This window comes from Anser brachyrhynchus, assembly GCF_964034855.1.
Source record: "Anser brachyrhynchus genome assembly, chromosome: 1".
Taxonomy (NCBI): Eukaryota; Metazoa; Chordata; class Aves; order Anseriformes; family Anatidae; genus Anser; species Anser brachyrhynchus.
The window spans coordinates 208,700,305-208,719,577 of NC_137694.1; the positions used below are offsets into that span (position 1 = coordinate 208,700,305).

Below are 19,273 nucleotides of genomic sequence, written 5' to 3' on the forward strand. Positions count from 1 at the left end.
CTGTAGCCATGGTAGATATCATGGCTTTCTCCATTTTTGAGTATTACTGAAAGTGACCCTGCTAGCTTTGGTGTGATGAAGGTTGCCTGTGATTTGTACAGGCAACAGGAGTGGTGTAAAAAAGTCATTGGTATATGGACAGAAATAAAAAACACACCAACCTTTAGGGTCTCCAGAGTTATCTCAATGACCGAGATGTGAAAAGGCATGTCCCAGAATCAACCTCAAATATGGTTTCTTTAGCTTCTGGTCTCATGTGTATGCGTGTTTTCATGTATATACAAATATTAATTCATACTTGATGTTCTTTATTGGGGCATTAAGGTAACAGGTCTTTCTCTGCGCAGGTGTAAAGTTCACGTTTCTCTCTGTCTGCATTATAAAGTGCTCTTGCACCATGAAGTCTGCAACAATCCATGTTACATTTGCTCTAATCTTTCTTATCCTTCTGTAGATGGCCTGGTTGATTGCATGGACCCAGACTGCTGCTTGCAGCCACTGTGCCACGTCAACGCGCTGTGCCTGGGCTCCCCGGACCCCCTGGATATCATCCAGGAGACACAAGCCCCTGTCTCCCAACAGAGCTTGCGTTCGTTCTATGATCGGATCAAGTTCCTGATTGGCAAGGACAGCACTCACATCATCCCAGGAGACAATCCCTTTGAAGGAGGGTAAGTTAATTTTGTTTTTCCTTCAGTAAGAGGGAAAGCGTGAGCCACTGGACCAGTGAAAGAGGTAGAATGGCTTAAGAAGGAATAGCAGCAAGATGCAATACACGGAAACCATCTCAGGGAAGTAAATACCCGTAAAATTTTGTGGCTGGTATAATTCTGTTTTCTTTCTCCTCTTCTGCAAGGTCCTGCCACCCAGTAAGAAAAGATGTTTCTCTCCCAGTGTGCATGGGCAGTTGCATCTGTCCTGTCTTCTCTTATTTCAAGGAACAAAAGCCATCCGTTCAGCAGGGCTCTTCTAGTTCAAGTGACTGTCATTCTCCAGAACTATTTAGTACATTTAGCAATGGCAGACCTTCTTCCACATTAAACAGAGGTTTGACAGAGCCAACAGAAAGGGAAACTGGAATGATATTTAGAGTCTACTGTATGGCTTCCAAAGGCCTGGAGAAAATCTTACAGTCTGGGGAGGGCTATTAGAGCAAAAGCTGATGTAAACAATCAAGTTGAATATAAATTGGTTTTCATACGTAGACATTCATTGCAATCATCATCACGAAATAGGAACTGACAAAGAGATTTTATGCCGTTCACGTCTGCGACTGCATTTCAGCCCTTCGGTTCAGGCAGTGCCGGGCTGTCAGGAGAGGCAGCCCCTTTAAACTGTGTGCTTGTAGTGGGACACCACAATACATACCCTGGGGCATTAGATTCTTAGATCATTCGGTGCCTGCTCCGAATGTTGCCTTTCAGAAGTGGTGACCCCGAGCCACGAGGTGGTTCTCAGCACTGAGGTTTGAACTCGGCTGAATTCCACCCAGTCATTAACTGCTTACTTTCAGCTTTCCCACGCACAGCAGTGAACAGCTTGGCTCTGAAACTATACAATCCTCGTGTTCCTGCGGGTAGTTATTTCAGTACTTGCATCTCAGCAGGCCTCTCGGGCCCTTCTGGGTCTGACCTAATGCTCTTCCAGGAGGGGACATTGCCAGCATCCCTGGGTCACACCTCCCGTGGGTACCACCTCCTGTGTGTCACCATCTCTGGTGGTCTACAGGCTGACCTCAGATGTGAACCACTTAGAGGCATGCCAAGGGCAGGGAACTGGCCTGATGTGATAGTTTCTCTGATTTGTCTTGCTGCCAAGCCCTTCAGAGTCCACAAAAGCTAATGGCAATGATTCAGGTCAAAGCCAAGCAGTCATTATGTAGCAAACAGTTTTCCTTTGCCAGCATTCTCAAGATTACAGATTCAGGATACTGAACAGTCCAGGCTCTAGACTCAATGCTAGAACAGTGAATCCTCTGTTGTCAGTTGTGATATGTTGCTGTAAAATCAGGTCTCAGAACTTAAAATAACTTACACTCACAATTCCATTTTCTGATATATTTAGAGTTGTAATTCCTCAGTTGAGCTCACAGTTGGAAGCCTTTCCACGGCGGACTGTGGTCTCAGAGCCATGTGTAGCTACCTGTTTTGGTAGGTAGAGGATTTCAGTAGACACAAGTCATGTTTAACAGATTTTTCTTTGCAGCTAAAGAACTGTAGGAATCTTCACGCATGTGTGATAACAATTTGCAGCTTCTCTTTAAAGAAAGTCTGCGTTCACCAGTACAGAGAGGTGAGGGGAATAATGTGAATTTCTCATTATATAGTAAATTTGCTTCTGGGAGTGCCAGCAGAGAACCAGAAAGATTGTCACATAGGGCCACATAAATTCCTGCAGGAGTTACGTGTGTTTCATAGATCTGATGGCAGATCTCTATGTAGGAAGGAATTACTTTCCATCTGTAAATGCCCTTCTAAGGATTCAGAATTCAGAAGAAGCACCTGCTAGCAGAAATGTTTATTTGGCATATAGATTATTAGAGTGAGAGAATGCAAAGATTCAAATCAATAGGAAGGGTTTTAATGATTGCTTTTAATTTACTACAGTGAAACTAATAAATGGAGCTCCTTGTTCCATTTAAGTTAACACGAAGAATTATACAGAGACAGTGATGACTGATGAGGTTGCCTTTCTTAAAATATCAGCACGGGGTGGGTATCACTAAATATGGTCCACAGACATGCCACCTCAGGCAGTGATTTTATTGCATCTTTCAAGTTAAATATCTGACTCATCACAAGAGCAGTTGCAAATAACAGTGAAGGATTTCAGCAGAAGGTATGTTTTCCCACGAGACAGCACCACAGCACACAATCTGGGCTTATTGGTCTGTTGGGTTGCTAAAAATGACATTACTCTTTTGAGATGGTAAAAGATACCGTGAGTTCCTGCTAGTTCTTAAAAGTCCTACAGATCTGGATAAACTCAACCGTCACGAGCGTTTTCTGCCTGCTTAGCCTCTCTTTGTAGTTCCAACTGGCTGTTTGTCAGAAGGCTGAACCTTTAAGCAGACATCTCTTGTCACCCTGGAAATGGCAGCACTTCAGCGGTGGTCAGAGAGAGCCTTCTCCATGGAGGAGCATCCTGCAGGCAGCCTTGGCCTGGGACAGCTGTATCTTCTCGTGTGATTATGCCCTTTCTTCGGTAGCGTTCTCGTTAAATCTCCTCCTGTTGGTTTAAAAACAGATTGGTGATAAAATCCCTCTTACCGTCAAACTACATCTCCATGAAGATTACAGCAGCAGCTGGGGGCAAGATGAACCGTTTTCCTCTTCCTTCCAGCTGCTGGCTCAGAACCTCATCCAGCAGGAGGGAGGGCAGGAAATCTTTTTCTTCCAGTGGAGAGCTCTGACATCCTGACTTAGGACACTTCTCCCCTTTGTTGCCGCTGCAATTCAGGAAGTCATGTTCTTCCTGGTGTAGGTCAGGACTGTACGCTGCTGTACGACACATGCTGTGAGCAGTCCCATAAGCAGAGGTGAGAAGAGGGGACCCTCTGTCTGCCATGGGGACGATGCCCTGCAGAGACACACATGGCACAGGCACACTCCTCATCTTTCAGGTCAGGGATTTGAGGAACCAGAGCCTCTCAGGGCTTTTCCAGGCCATGCCTGGCTGCTACGTCCAGCCCTGCAGCTGGAAAGGAGGTGTTACACCACAGCATGGCTGCAGCTCTTGTATGGGCTTGCAGAAGAGGCAGCAGAGTGAGGGAGATGACTGAATACCTGTACAATGCATTTCCTGGGCTTCAGAGACACAGCTTAGCTACCCTTTAGAGAGAACAGCAGTGCAGATCACCTAATGGATACAAATAAATGAATGCCTCGTGACAGCTAGCCTTTGAGTGAATTTATTATTGAATTATACTCCAGCTTTTTAAGAACAAGCTGAGCTGACAAGCTCTCTCACCACTGCAGAAGAAAAAGAAAGACAATGATAAATTACCCAGATGGATAAAGGTAAAGACCTTGTCTCCTCCAAAATACCAGCAATTATATATTATTCATGTTTGGGAAGAAAAAATAATCATTGCCCATATTGAAATGAGTGTTTATGATGATAAAGCAAGTAGCTAAATTAAATTCTGAATGCACAGAATGTCTTTTCACATCATTTTGATGAACAGATAACAAGTACTCTTCTGCTACTTGATCGTTCGTGTATTGATTTTGAAACCACTTACTCTTGCTGTTTGCTTTGTATTTTTAAGCCATTCTTAGTTGTCCATCATTGTAAGGAGCAGCACAAGATGCAGCGGTGTCAAGTTGTTGACTTTCAAGTAGGACACTTGATATCTTTGTTCTCTCTTGAGGGACAGTGTCAGAAAACTGCAAGAACAGGCTAAAGCCCTGATCCACAGAGTCTATGCTAAGTGTTGGCAGAGGATTAACGTACCGCTGAAAACCATGTGCAGAAATGGTGGTTTTTGTAAAGAATATTTTAAAACAAATCAGGTGATTTTTAAGTAGATGCATTTTAAACCCCTTCTTTTTTTTTGGCATATTTTTTGTGTATCTACTTGCTGCCAGTAGCGTTAACCCCTCCCAATTAAACAGGCAGCTAGAAATAACCCCCTGAGTTATGAAGACACATCAGAGAGCAGGATCTGGTATCAGCTGCAAGAATAGTCCCTTATTGCCATCATGTCAATAGCCTACGTACAGAAAGTAGTAAGTTTTAATGGTTAAAAATTCTTATCTGAATGCCGTTTGCACCTTTCTGTTCCCACTGCTCAGTGAGCAGGGATCCCCAAACATGCCACTCCACCCCCCTGTGCCTCCACATATGCCAGGCTGTACAATGCACCTCCCTGATCCTACAGGTTCCTCCAGCAGATCTTGCTGAGTTTGCTTGTCCTAGCCAAAGACAAAATTAGAGAGAAGTCAAAAAAACCCCAACAAACTAACCCAGTGTGGCTTTCTGCTGATGACTCCTCCCAGGCTGGCTGGTCCAAACCATCCCTTTGGCCCTGCTCCAGCAGGATGCGGTTCCTTCGAGCTGACAGCAAAATACCATGGGAGGGGGGAACCCCAAAAGCTGCAGGCACCTCGGAGGCCATGCAGGAGCTCCCAGAGCACAGCAGCTCCATGCATGGCTTTGAACAGATCTGAGGGATAAATGCAGCATCTGTTTAACACTGTGTCATAGGTACTAGACACCATCCAGTGCTCCTGCTCAAACCATCTCCTTCCCAGATTTACTCTCTTCCAAAGGCATCCATCTATTTTTGTTTCTTTCTGCTTAAATTAACTACTCATTAGCTACAAATCACAGCTTTGTGAAATGCAGGAGAATAATGAGGAATTTTCAAAGACCCAGTGTTTTTTATTTTGGTAATTATTGCTCGTACACGCAGACAAGCATACTTTTAAAACTTACCTTTTCGGTGTACAGGCCATATGTACGTGCCTTTTCAACGTCTGCCTTTTTATTTTGGTTTCAAATTATATACTGTGGCATTATTTCAGCTCAAAGTGATTTTGCATTGAGCATGCCATTATTTCCATATAATAAATTAATGCAAAATATGCAGCTACCTACTCCCATCTCGTGGAGTTTGTACCCACAGGACTCTCTGAAAGAAAATTTCCAATCAATTTTTATGTTTCTTTCCATAATATAGATAGCATAATCATAACGTAATTATATTCCCCTTTCACAAGTGGCAGTGAAAGGAAGTTCTGAGTACAGTCATTAGAGAAGCTGAGATTCAGTTTTTAACAAATATTAAAAATTATTGGATATTTATTACTGAGAACTCTTGCACTAGATTTTCTGGGACTATCTACAAGAGAAAGTCACGCTTGAAGAAATTATGAATTCATCCCTTCTCTGTTGATGTACATTAAACTATTGATTTCTCTTCTCAGTGGGGAAAGAATGCTCAAAACTGAAGGAATACTTGAAAAAAAAGTAGGCATTATACTAGGGATAAAATAGCTTGCTACGTATATAATCAGCAAAACAGAGAGGAAATGGGAAATATGAAGAGAAGGAATAGAGATGAGGACAAAACCTCGAAGGAGGCTTAGGAGCCTGCAGGACCTTGAAGGTCTCAGGTGATACCGGTGCACCTGGGAGCTCCTGGAACGTGCAGAAAGCAAAACCCGAGCCTTCAAAACTCCCAAGCAGAAATGCAAAACTCTCCTAATGAGTTAAGTACCTCATGGATTACACAGATGCTGATGTGCACATTTGGTTTTAGGAATTTAAACTGCACTGTAGATGCTGATGTACTCTCTTGGATCTGGCACATTGACATTTGATTAATATTTATCCAATATTCGGGGTACGTTCCTTTGAAAAAAGAGCAGCCCGCATGGCCGTTGTTTTATACTGCTGGTTGATAGACATGACCGGCGTGATGGCTATGAGCTGAGTCAGTAGCTCCATTCGATAAATCAACATCACCAGGAGCAGCATATCCTGTTCAGTGGAGTGACTTGATTATTTCATTCTGCCTTCTTCAAAGGAAATCTCAGCTCTCTGCTGTAATGATTCTCACGTGGGACCCGGACACATTCCTTCTGCAAAAACCTGGAGCTTTCTGCCCCAAGCTCTTTGCTCGTCTCTGAAAATTTGGCAATCCCTGAGCAGACGGGATTGCTGGAGCATCCCTTGGCCAGCCCAGCACAAAATCTGCATCCCAGCCCCAAGCTGCAGGGAGGCTGGTGTGAGCAGATTTGGGCTTTGCACTGCTGGGGTGAAGCTCTGCTTTGCCAGATCGTCTCTGGGCAGCCGCCTCTAGCTGGTGGATGCTAACAGCTGAGTCCCAGTGCAGTTGTCAACCATTTCGATTTATCAGGAAGAGTGTGTCCTTTGAGTGTGACATTTACTTGCTAAATTGGTTAAAACCTCATACATAGCAAATCAGTTTTAAAATCCCAATCGTAAAATCTTATATGTTTTATTGAATCATTTTTTTTTCCTAATTCCTTTGGATCACTACAAAGCTATCAGGCAGCTTATATGTAGTTAAAGAACTTTTCCTCTGATCGTCAGAAAAAGGGAGCTCATTTTATAATTAACCTGGAAATAATGTATTTCTTCTGTCCTGTTCAGTTTTACTTTCATGGTACTTCAAATTCAATGGGAGGAATTGCTTTTATTTTGGGTCTTCTGCAGAGCTGAATATGTGGCCATAGCTTACAAAATAAATACCAGACATAAAATACTATGATAATACAAAACTGGTAAGATCTGCAGACTTTTTTTTTTTTATGACTTGACATGAATACATTATTCTTCTTGAAAATTATTGCACCATAAAATCTCTAACTCTCATAGAAATAATGGTTTTAGGATCACTTCTGAAAAATTATGAAATGAGCATAATTCTGTATTAGGTACAAAAATTATCTCGCATCTTATGAGCTATTGAACCTGACATGGGTTTTACAGACCTAAAAAAATGAGAGCATGATTCTGCTTCTTTGAGACCTTGTACAAAGCAAGAGAGTGTGTTTCTTTGGTTGTGCTGAAGTAAAGGAAAGAATCATCAACTTTTAAACACTTCTTAGACAACCACGCTGTGAATAAAAGGATTTTTCACCGAAACTTTGCAGTAAAGCACAGCCCAACTTTATTAAGCATTACATTTCCTATAAAAATCTATTCTAAAGTACTTTCACTTCTCCATTATAGTTGGACCATTTTTATAACATCAGAGACCAATGTCGATGTCTGTTCCTCTTCATTTCCTACTTGGTGAACAGCTTTCCTGTATCCTTTATCCTCCCACCTTCCCAGCCGAAAAATCTTGGGATGCAAAACCAGCGAGCTGATGAGGCATAGAGACCCAAGATGTTCTGGAGGCAGAAGTGACATCTCTGTCCAACAGTGACCAGATTGCTTGGCTGATCAGAGAGGCAGATTGTGCTTTCATCTTCCTATGTCTGTCCCTTGAGGAAAGGAACAGACATCAAGTAGAAGGTTCAAATCTTGGGAGAAGTTTTCAAAACCCTGAGGGTCCGAGCCTTTCAAGAATTGAGCCATGAGGGAGTTGTTCTGAGGGCAATGATCATTCAGTCTTGAGATTTCCAGAAGTGATTGGTGTTCAGCTCTTTCCTCAAATGAGTATTACATTTTATTACTAACTGTCATGAAAGAAAGATGCCTTCTTTTCCCTTTGGAGGAGCTACAACCCACAGTCACCAATAGCACAGACAAACACGATGCCATAGGAGATTTCAGAGGACTAATTCATCACGGAGCGGAATGGAGGCAGATGTGTGCAGTGGGGAGCTTGAGAAACTGGCCAACAGCTGGACACAGAGCCGAGCCCACTCTTGGTACTAGAAAGATCAGATGAAGAAGACCCACTGTTTTGATACTGCCAGGTTAGACTAGATCTAATGAGACAAAGACAAGAAAATCTGCATCCGGACGTGTTATGGTAAATCTAAATTAATAAGCACCTTCCTCCTATACTTCAAATACCACCTTCATTAGCCACAGTCATAAAGTATACAAGCATTAGATTGCTTTTTCTCCTGTCCTTCCTAAGACAATTTAAGCAATGTGCTTTCATCGGAGCGTTTCAATCAGGCGGCTTTGCTGTTTGTTTTGTAAAGTATCTGAGAGACTCTCGAAGGTTTCTTGCAAAATGTTAACAATTAAGGCCTCTACCCACATAAAGAATCGTCAGCGCCTCCTAACCCTTCAGCGATGGGACCTTATAAATAGCTTCATTGAGCAGGTTAAACAAACAGGGCAGATACTGCTTCTTGCTGCAAACAACGTAGAATTTACTTTCTTTTATAGAGTCTGGTCAGAGCTCTTATAAACTTTGCTCTTCATCATCCAGTCTTCTTCTCCCGGGTCCTGGGCTTCTCAGAAAGTTGAATGGCAGTGAGAAGTGTTGCAAACCACGTCTGCCAGTGCCATTTTAGCAAGTCCCTGACCGGGACTTGGTTGAATATGAACACATTTAGTCCTTTGTCAGATTGACAGTGGCATTCTGGTGCTCCCCTTACAGGCAAGGCTCTCAGCTGAGCCTAATTGATGATTTGTATCCCGGCTGCCCAACACGTGCCAAACCCTTTCAGAAACTCACTTGTGTTACCCATGGGGCTGAGGGAGTCTTTCTGGATGGCTACTCTTTCATTTTCTTATTTTCTTTTTTTTCACATAAGCATGCCTTACTTGTTTAACAAGAAACCCTTTAGCAAGATCTTTTCCATTCTTTTTCCTAACCTTAATTCCTTAATTCAGATGTCATCTAGATCAGTAGAGGGGGTTCCAAATTCAGCTTTTCTTACAGCTAATCTGAAGAAGCCAGAAAGGGATTGACTCGGTTCAAGGAAAGACTATCAAGAGATTTTTTTTTTTGGCACAGTTAAGAGGCAAGTGGGCAGAGCTTGTTTAACAGACAGAGCTTTTTTTACAGGCAGCTTTTGAGGGAGATACTGCCACTAGCAATAAACTCGAAGGTCTGTATGTTCTGCTGTTGCCTTTTCTTCTTTTGTCCTTCATCTGTCAGCTCAGGCATATTCTGTGTCCATGTGCTTGATCATGATGCCCTTGGCTTTTACCTGGCATGCTACCAATTTTTCTGTCTATCCAGTGCTAGACAGCCCTGAGGTGGTTTGACCCGAGACAGGTGCATTCAAACCAAAGTGGCCGAGGTACGTTTTGCTGCATCCCGCCTTATTATTAAGCAAAAAGGTCACAACAGATAAAGCCATGAGAACACGTTTGTACCAAATGACTGTATTTATAGGTACTTACCAGAAAGGTTTCCCAGCACGCCACAGATGAAGTACCGTTAGAATGTAAAAATTCCTGTGCAAGCGATTAGCAGATTACTACAATTATCCTCTTAATGTCCCTGTAAGAAAATGTGCCTCAATTGTAATTTTGCAGGTGGAGTACTAGAATACATGCAGACCAGCTGATAGGACCAGTGTTGAACAAAAAGTCTGTAGCAGAAGAAGAAATATTGCTGAAATCACCTAATTTCAATAGTAAGGCTCGTGCCAACAAGAAATAACTTTCTAGGTTTTCACACAAGGGTGCTGTGGTGAAGCTTCATCCAGAGCAGAAGAATAAATCCCCAGCATGTCTACGCCAGTAAAATATGAAGTGGTAAATAAGATCAAAGAGATGAAAAGATTTATAGTGGCAAATTAAAATATTTATTATGAATAACTTGGCTGAAGCTGGCTGAGTAGTCATGATAACCATCTCCATACATCTGAAACTTTTGAAGGAGAAGGCACAATGAGTTTTGGAGGAAATATTTTGAGGAGCTTCAGAAATTCACTGAGGTGAGATTTCCCCTTGGCACCTATTCTCAGTCAGGGAAAGAATATACATTTCTTTCAGCAAAAGAGGATTTAGAATGTGTGGGATTTTCTTTTTCCAATGAAAAATGTTCAGCAAAAGCAGTATTTTTTTTCTATTTCCCAATGCCAAGCACAGTGTCAGCAGAAAACTGCTATGAATAAGAAGTGTTGGAAGGACCAATGTCTAAGTTATGAGACATTGGGTCAGATACAGTATTAAAGTCAGATCTTTAATGTACTCCCATGGGAATATGAGAGATGGCTTTTGGGGAATTTACTTTTCTGTGTTCTGTTCTAAAACTCTTTTGGTCTGCTCAGATTTTGTAGAGAAGTAAAGCAGCCTATCAAACTTTCTGTATACCTGAGCAATGGGAAAGTAAAGGTATCATTGCACCCTGTCTGTTTTGCCACTGTAGCCCAGATCCTACCAGGAAGGCTTAAATTAATTTTCAAAGGAATAAAGAAGATTTCACAAAGCAATGGTATAAAATTGTCTGATATGCCATCTGGCATTCTAGATAGCAATTCGACAATGGCTTGGTGTTTCAGGGAAGCCTTTATGGACAAATTTTAACAAAAAAGTAGGGAAAGTCTAATTAGAGAAGTAGAAAAACAGCAGAGTGCTGTTCATTGCAAACCAAGAATCCATACAGCCTAAAATAAAAGTAGTGAAGGAAACAAACAAACAAAACAAAAGACAAACAGAGAACAGAGGCAGTATGCAGAATCTTTTAATAATTCAATGGGAAGACGAGGCTCTAGCTACGAGAAATTCAATTTTGTTCAACTGCAGAAAACACTCTGAACTGGCAGGCCTAGCCTGATGGAATAAATCTCTTCTATTAACATGAGAGATAATTTTATGTAAATATATTGGGAGACCTTCTAGCAGAGCCGAGCGTCTTAGCAATACCACTTAACTTGTTTGTAGTGTAATTGCATTTAGACCAAGGTCTTCTGAAGGAAATGGCTGACTAAATTAGCATTAACCAGGTTCCTGGGGGGCTCGGTGCGTTGTGGGTAGTCGATCTTGCCTCCAGAAAGGACACGTTGACACGAGAGAAGCCAGCTGCTTCCCACGCACTGTATTCACTGTTTTTCCCAAGTGGGGCAAATTTTATCACCTAGGGAAGAAGATTTGAGAATCTAATCAAGCAGAGTCTGGGCTTTGGTTTTTCTCCAGTTCCCATCCCTCCTGCATTTAACTGAATTCAGATTTGTGCGTGTTGCTCCAGCTCCTTTTTATCACTGTGGTTCGGGAAGGATGTCCCCTTTGTGGGAATATATCTTTCCCTATAGCATGTAAGGAAAGCTATTGTTGTAGTCCTCTGGGGGAGTGGTGGATGCAGCTGGGCTCGTCGATGAGCTGCTTCTCTGCGAAGAGATGCTAGCTTCATCTGAGCTAGTGAGCACGTAGATGCACAAATGGTGCTGGAGACAGCACTGCGAAGCATCAGCTAGGATGGGAACCAAGTCTCTTGCTGGAAGGTGGGAGGTCAAATGCATCTGTTTGTCCATATTGTGCTCATTCCTGTTACTGAAGAAATAGTTGTCTGTGATATGTAATGGACCAGATGCTCGCTGATATAAAGCACATCCCCCCATTAACAGGAGCTGAGGATCTAAGCCAATGTGCTTGCAATATTACGTAGAAGTTTGCAACTACTTGGACATGTTTTAAGTAGGGCAGCAGGGGAGACACCTGCAGCATTTTGTATTTTTTCCTTTGCTTGCTTTTAACTCTTGGAAGGAAGGAACAAGTGGAAGTATTCTTTCTGGGTTTGCAGAAATGTAGCATGATCTTGTCTCTCGAGTATTTTAAAACACGAGCAGTCCCCGTGTTGACTTGAATATGCAATCAGTAAGTCAGAATACTGAGTGCCTCGTGCTCTGCAACAAGGCTTTAGTCTTCAAGCAAGTCCGTCATGATTTCTTGCTTTTCCCAAAATGTGCAGCCATCTGGTAAGGAGAAGAGACAGTTCCAAACCCTTCCACGGGGCTCCCTAAAGGATAGAAAAGGAGATGGGGCAGGGTGGAGGGAATCACGGAAAAATCTTGGAAGAGAAAGCCTAGCTCTTCACTCAGGTATGTGATTGCACATATTCACTGTGCAAAATTGCACTACGGTTGGTGACCTGTAGGCTTCAGCAGGGTCATTCCAAGCATTGACGTTATTCCCAGCATATTCCATGGTATTGTGATCCTTTGAGTTATGCTTTGCCTGCCTGTTAGAGAGTGACATATGTTTCACTTTACTGTACTTGGATATTATTTTAAATTTGTTGTCTATGGGAAGTTGGGTTAGAGCCTTCAGTGGGAGAAGCAACAGAAGTACGAAAAACATTATTAACTACAAGCTGGGTCCAAGTCTTTTCCTGCATGACTCCTAACAAGTCAGTGATGATATATCAGAGAAGACTCAGTGACAGAAAAATAAGTTCCATTATCTCATTTTCCTGTGTTCTATTCCAAAATTGTATATGAATCAAGTCACATTTTAGATTGCTGGCACATTCTGGTAACGCTTGGAGAATTTCTGTTAATATTGGAGCTCTCTGTTTAGATCAGTAAGAGTTTTAAGACTCCCTGACAAATGGTCTGTTTTCTGTGCTGTGGAATATACAACGACTGCAGCCCTTACTTAATAGAAATTATACGTTATCTCCTTGCATTATACAATATCGGATTTTCAGATGGACTCAAAGAAAATAACTTGATCTCTCAAGTGTTTATGAAATCAACGTTACAAAACAGTGCAGATATCATTTGCCTGAGTGAACCGGTAAAGTGACATTTCTCAGCTCAAGTGGGTAGATAGCGACTGCAGCTGGGATGATTTACTCTTGCTGAGAACTGGTCCCGCACCTGTAGAAACATTGGCTTTCAATCTCTGCTCTCCACCAGGACAACAGCAAGGAAAATCACTCACCGGGTCACGTTAGCACACTGACACCACAATTTGCTGTTGTTGCTCAGAAAAATAGTTGGCCTCAGCCAGCAATTGGGCTCAGACACTCTCACAGACGTGTGATGCTTTGTCTTTACAGAAAGCTCCTCAGGTAGCAGCATAGCAATGACTTAGAGGTCTGGAAACAGGCTGTGGAATAAGAACCCAGAAAATCTGTCTTTGGCTTTACTGCAGATTTTCTGCCTGACCTTGGACAACTGAAAACCACTCTGCTTTATTTGCTTTCTCTGTAAAATACCTATCATGCAGTATTAATCAATGTTTGTAAAGATCCTTGAGATCCCCAGATAAAAGAGCACATTACAGAGCATAGAGTAATTGGAATATACGTAGTCTATAAAATAGTGCAAGCTACCAAATTTGGAACGAAAAAGACAGGGCATACTTAGGGCAGTATTGTCAAGGCACTGTGAAACTTAGCTGGTTACAGCAAATTCCACTGTGATGCTGTGAACCCTACAGAAGCTCATAGTTCGTGAAATATATGCTGCAGCAGTTGTGTTTTTCAAGAGTAGGTTAAAGGTAAGCCTCAGTGTCGAATGTTCTTACACAAATGTTCTTTTTCTCCTGAGAAAATCTTCAAGAGCAGCATGCCACCATCAGGCCAGACTGCATGGCCCCATGCCTTCCAGGACGAAAGGGCTTGGGCTGCCTAATTAAAAGGAGCTCCAAGCCCCAGAAATAGAGGAAAATCCTCCATTTGTCAAAAGACTTACCATTTCTTATCGTTTCTCTCCTTCTTCATCCAGACATGCATGTGTGATTCGAGGCCAGGTGATGACAGCGGACGGGACCCCTCTAGTTGGAGTCAACATCAGCTTTGTCAACAATCCTCTATTTGGGTACACGATCAGCAGACAGGATGGCAGGTAGGATATCTTAACAGGATTTACAGTGTTCAAGCAGTATTAATGCTATCAACACTAGGGAAGAAATTCCAAGGGCACATTTATTGTTTATGCATTTTGAAGATGTTGATGCCTTATTGTTGTTGCTGGTTGTTATTTTTATTATTTATTAACTTTGTAATATAAACTAGAATCATTAGCCAACAATTAGGCAATGAACTGCACATGCATGTAAAGAAAAGACGTTTCCTTCAGTTCTGTTCTTGTTAATTCATGTTGAAATGATTACAAAGAAGTCATTAAAATTACAGTTGTTTTAGAGGCAAGTGCTTAAAATCTGAACAATCACACTCAACCAAAACAAAACCATTGCAAATTGGGAAAGTCTTTCATCTTATCTTTTGTCTGTCACTGCTAATTGGCTCCCTTTCTTTTAAGAACAAAAATGAAATATTAGGGGTTCCAGCTGCACATGCCATATGTATTGACTACTAACCACTAGCACGTGGGAGAGGATTTATAGATTTTAGCACCTCTCCAATTCACCACTTTCATTAAAGGTTTGACTTGGCCAGAGAAGCTGATAGAATTATAATGAAAGAGAGGAACGTGTGCTAGCAACATGAGATTAATGCTGCCTTGTTCATGCTCGGGGGTTTTTGCACCTACTCTAACACTGATGGTGACCAGGAGGCTTTCTTAGTGATGCTACATCTATTGTATGATATGACAATGACATCTAGACAACAAAGAGGCATCCCTGGAAAACTAGTGGTCTCCTTCAGAAAAGGATGCCTTTGTAGTTTCTATAGCTTAGGCATTACTGCAAAAAGGAAAAAGTCTTGCACATTTATGCTATGAGTGTCTATCAGACTCACTGAACACCCTTTGCATGAACATACTTTGCTTTCAAACTGCACGCTCAGCATCAATTTGCTGTGTATAGACCAGCACAAAATCTGCATACTTTAGAACATATATATCCGTGAAACTCCTGGACAATAATGCCTGCTATAACCTTTTTCCTGTCTGCTTGTTTCTTTGCCCTATACAGTACACAATTACTATGTGTAATATTTCGTATAGATTACAAGTGCTCTGAGGAAGGGACCATCTCTTTGCTTTGCAATTGCACTGTACTTAAAACAGAGGGACCTTGCCTTTAACCACACCTCTAGCCAACAAGCGTAAGAGGGCAAGAGGTGGGCAGCGCTGTCCCTGCACCTTTCAATATTTGAGTTACTATTTCTTTCCACTTCAGCTATAAGGCTACTTCTGCTGGCAGATCAAGCCGGGGGTGTGCCTTTCACACCGCGTCCTCCCCAGCCTCCAGCTCAGCCAGGGAGCCAGGCAGAAAGCGATGCAGCTGCAGCATCAGTATGCTCCACCAGCCCTCAGTGAACTGCTGGTTCCTTGGGGCCCGCTGCCAGCCTCCAGAAGTTAAATTGGTTTCAAGGAGCTCAGTGCTGCCGTTTGCTGACTCAGCCCCTGACAGACGCTGTGGTCCAAATGACACAAGTGACAGAGATCAGCTGCCACAGACGAGGGAATCTGAGAGCATTTGGGACTCATCCTGAAGCTGGGATTTCTGGCGGCAGCTGCTGGTGTTCGAACCCCAGGCAGCGCAGTGTCAGCTCTTCTGATCTCATTTTCTTCACCTTCCCCTCAGATTATTCTGCTTCAACGGAAATCTCGTGCAGGTCTTTCAACACGACTTTCAACAAATTGTCCAGTTGTGGTACTGAGGCTCTTGAATCATAAAAATACCTTCCAAAATTGTCTAAGGCATACATGCAGGTATTTTCTCAAATGGAAGGGCAGCGCATCGCTGTACTCTGGAGGTAATAAATAAGCAGGTGAAAGCCCCTTCTTAAAGAGCACAAGAATCCAGTGACTTCCACAGTGGCAAAGCCTTCTGAAAATTACCTTGAAAACTTCAAGAGCATTCAGACTAAAATTATCAGGGCAGAAAATGACGTTAGACATCCCTTAATTCTAGTCCTAGCCTTGCTGCCAGATTAGCAGGTAACATTAGATGCATCTCTGAACCTTTGCTAGGCCAGCCAACCATCCTGTGAAAGGGAAGCAACATTTACTCGCCTGCCTTACTGATTTTAACAGCATTTATTGACTACTATTTGTAAAACACTTTCGAAGTCACATAAAGAATTACGCTGTTGCTGTTTCTATTATGTACTTTGATGGTTTTCAGAATTAGGCCATTTAGGAAGAAGCATCTCTCTTCCGATCAGCTTTTCCACAGCGCAGTTTTCGTGTGATTGAGTCGCCGTGGTTTAAGAAGTTGATGCTCTTAAGCAAAAAGTAGCTTCTCCTGAACTACAGTAACAGGCTGCATGCATTTCCATTCCGTGGCACTGCACAGTCATACGGGGTCATCCAGTCCATCTTTGTTGTCATTCAGGTTGGAAGAAAAATGGGAGCGCGCATGCAAGCAGTTACCGTGTTGCAGAGGTTATGAGATAACTGCTTAAAACTCACTGCCTTTATTATTTGGCATATTCACTATAGGAACATCTATTCTTGAAAACGTGCACTGAGTTCCCTTAAATTGATTTAGCAAATCAGTTTACTGATAGCAGGGCAATAACTGTGTTTTTAAAGTAAGGGAGTTTAAAGACAGAATTGCATCAGCTTAACTTGATTGGCTCCTAAGCTGATTTTGTTGCTTTAGTAATTTTTTTTTTTGGCATGACCAAGTTTCAAAATGAGTACTGTAAGTGAAATTTCAGTTTTAAAATCACAGTGAAGTGAATTTTTCACCCCTGTGAATGGTTCAGTGTATCCCAGGTCTCTGCAAGTAGGTTCCACTCCCATTACAGCAGCCAGATACAGTCTCCAGTGGTGAAATCCTGGTCCTATTTAAGTCACGTTACTTAGTCTGTTCATGAAATCATCCCTGCTCCTCCCAGCTCAACTCTTTGAGAACGTAAAGGCTTACATGTGATTCTAGACTAATTATTGGGACAGACTCTATTCAGGTAACAAGGCATGAAGATGAAATGCCAGCTCTGAAACCACTCTGTTGTGTGATTTCTCTGTAAAGCAAGTTAATAGATGGAACAAAGTCTTTGTACTGGATTATAAACCACATTTTTTAAACAAAGCTTTAAATTTGATCCATCTGGTAGTTTATAAAGATCATAAGTCATCACATGGTTGTGGGGGCACTGTTAATAAAAAGACAGGGAAGTCTCCAGATATTTCCAGTCTCATCTCCCCACTATCACATTCAGCAACATGGGCATCAGCCCTCTCAGAAAGTGAATACGTTGGCCTTTCAGAGCAAAGAGATGAGAAAGGGTTACACTATTCTGTGCTTATTTTTTTTTCTTTTGAGTCTGCATTGTGGATAAATAGAGAATTTCAGCCTTTGGCCTGTCTCTCCAGAGTCTTTTAAGAAAAACAGAACAATATGACGGTACAACAAGTATGATTTTTTTAGAGTGATAAAAAAGACATCAGAGAACAGCCGCAAAACCAGAAATAAAATTATCTCATTCTTTCAATCCCAAGATGGTTTTGTTCCTGTTAAATTTAATTTCACTAAGGGAAGCTGGGATGAGGGTGTTTTCAGTTTAGGTTTTTCTGTTTGGTTTTGCTTTTAGTTTTTTTGTTCAGTTCATCGAGGTAACTTCCAAGCTGCACCCTGAGGCTCCGGAAAGAACAGCTCATGTGCAGCAGTAGCTGCTGCAAAAGACTGCACCTCTGTGCTTTCCCAGCCACTGGAGCCTGACGTGGAGGTGATGCTTTCCCTTCTGCGCCCTGTTTTGCAGATGCAGGAGAGGCGAGGCTGTTTCCCCAGACAGGTTACCAACCCTGACCAAGGCTCATTGAAGCCAAAAACCACTCACAAAGGAGCAAAACGGAGGTGTTTCCAAATAAAACCTCTTCCCCACTTGCCTAAAAACATGTTGGGCATCATTTGTAATGTTTGTTTCTTTCCTCCCGTTGCCCCTTTTAGTGCCCAGATTCATGCAAAGAGAGCTTTGCCCTCCTAGTTGCAGGGCTTGCCAAATGCTAATTGACTGTTAAAAATATCCTCATCAAAGTACAAATGCTGCGAGGCTTTGCTGGCAAGGACCTGCAAGTTACTCCTCAGGCTCTTGCGAGCCAAGCTCCATAGGTCTGGGAAGTCGATGTCCCCAGTTGAGTGGTAGAATAAACACGTCATTAGGTTTTTAAAATGCTTTCCTCTCCCTCCCATGGACTCGATTTAACATTCTTTCCTGAATAACTCTCTTTTCATAATTATATTTACTAAATGGCACCTCAGTCTATTGTCCATAAAAAATAATATTAATAATAATCTCTTTAGTGATTGCTTGCCAAAGATTTTTTAGAAGTAATTTGTACCTTTTGTTTCCCCTCTGGGGATTTTGCAGCAGATCTGAAAGCCTCAGAATTAATTACAAAATAATTTTAGATCCTTTTTTTCATCATCTTACCTTGTAATTACAAGGGGCATCGAGGCTGGCTCTGGGCTGTCAGCGTGCTTTCAGATCCTGCTCCTCATGCACAGGGAAGTACTTCAGCACACGTCTCTAAAGCACATGAGCAGCAATGCTGAAGCCAGCGAGCCTCTCACACAACTGCAAGCTTGTCATACACTGTACAGCTGTCATACACCAGCTCCAAGCATCTCAAGTGAGAAGCGGGGAAGAGAAAACTTTCTGTGCCTGAAACATGCGTCTGGCATTGCAACAGAATAGATACTGAAGGAAAGAAGTAAAAAAAGCACAAACAAAAACAAGAGGTCTTCAATTTGTGCCGAAATCTCTTCCTTCCTCAGTTGTGCCTCTTGTTTGTGTCTATACATTATAGATATATCCTGTGGTGCTTCGTTAAATATAGCATGAAGGTAAAACAAACAAACAGCACTCTCTATCCGAACGTCTTTACATCAAGAGGAAGAATATTTTCCTTCCTGAGATAACGTCCTTTCAGACAGCTCTGGAGGGCTGTCTGTTAACCCAACATGATATTCTCTAACACTAACATGGACAGAAAAGCCACTTGGCTGGGGGTAGCCTAGGATGAAGTTGCAGACTGTAATTGGACCACGGGCAGTGACTTACCTGCCCTGCTCTAAA

General features: G+C 42.2%; 1 protein-coding gene across 7 annotated transcripts in view; it reads left to right on the forward strand.

The window, feature by feature from the left end:
* Positions 1-19,273, forward strand: part of TENM4 (teneurin transmembrane protein 4) — a 1,681,110-nt gene that overhangs the window by 1,584,019 nt on the left and 77,818 nt on the right. For all 7 annotated transcript variants that reach the window (XM_080576311.1, XM_080576312.1, XM_080576313.1 and 4 more), the window contains 2 exons: positions 455-671; positions 14,064-14,183. In XM_080576311.1, the coding sequence (XP_080432437.1) occupies positions 455-671; positions 14,064-14,183 (337 nt within the window). The remainder of the gene's footprint in view (positions 1-454; positions 672-14,063; positions 14,184-19,273) is intronic.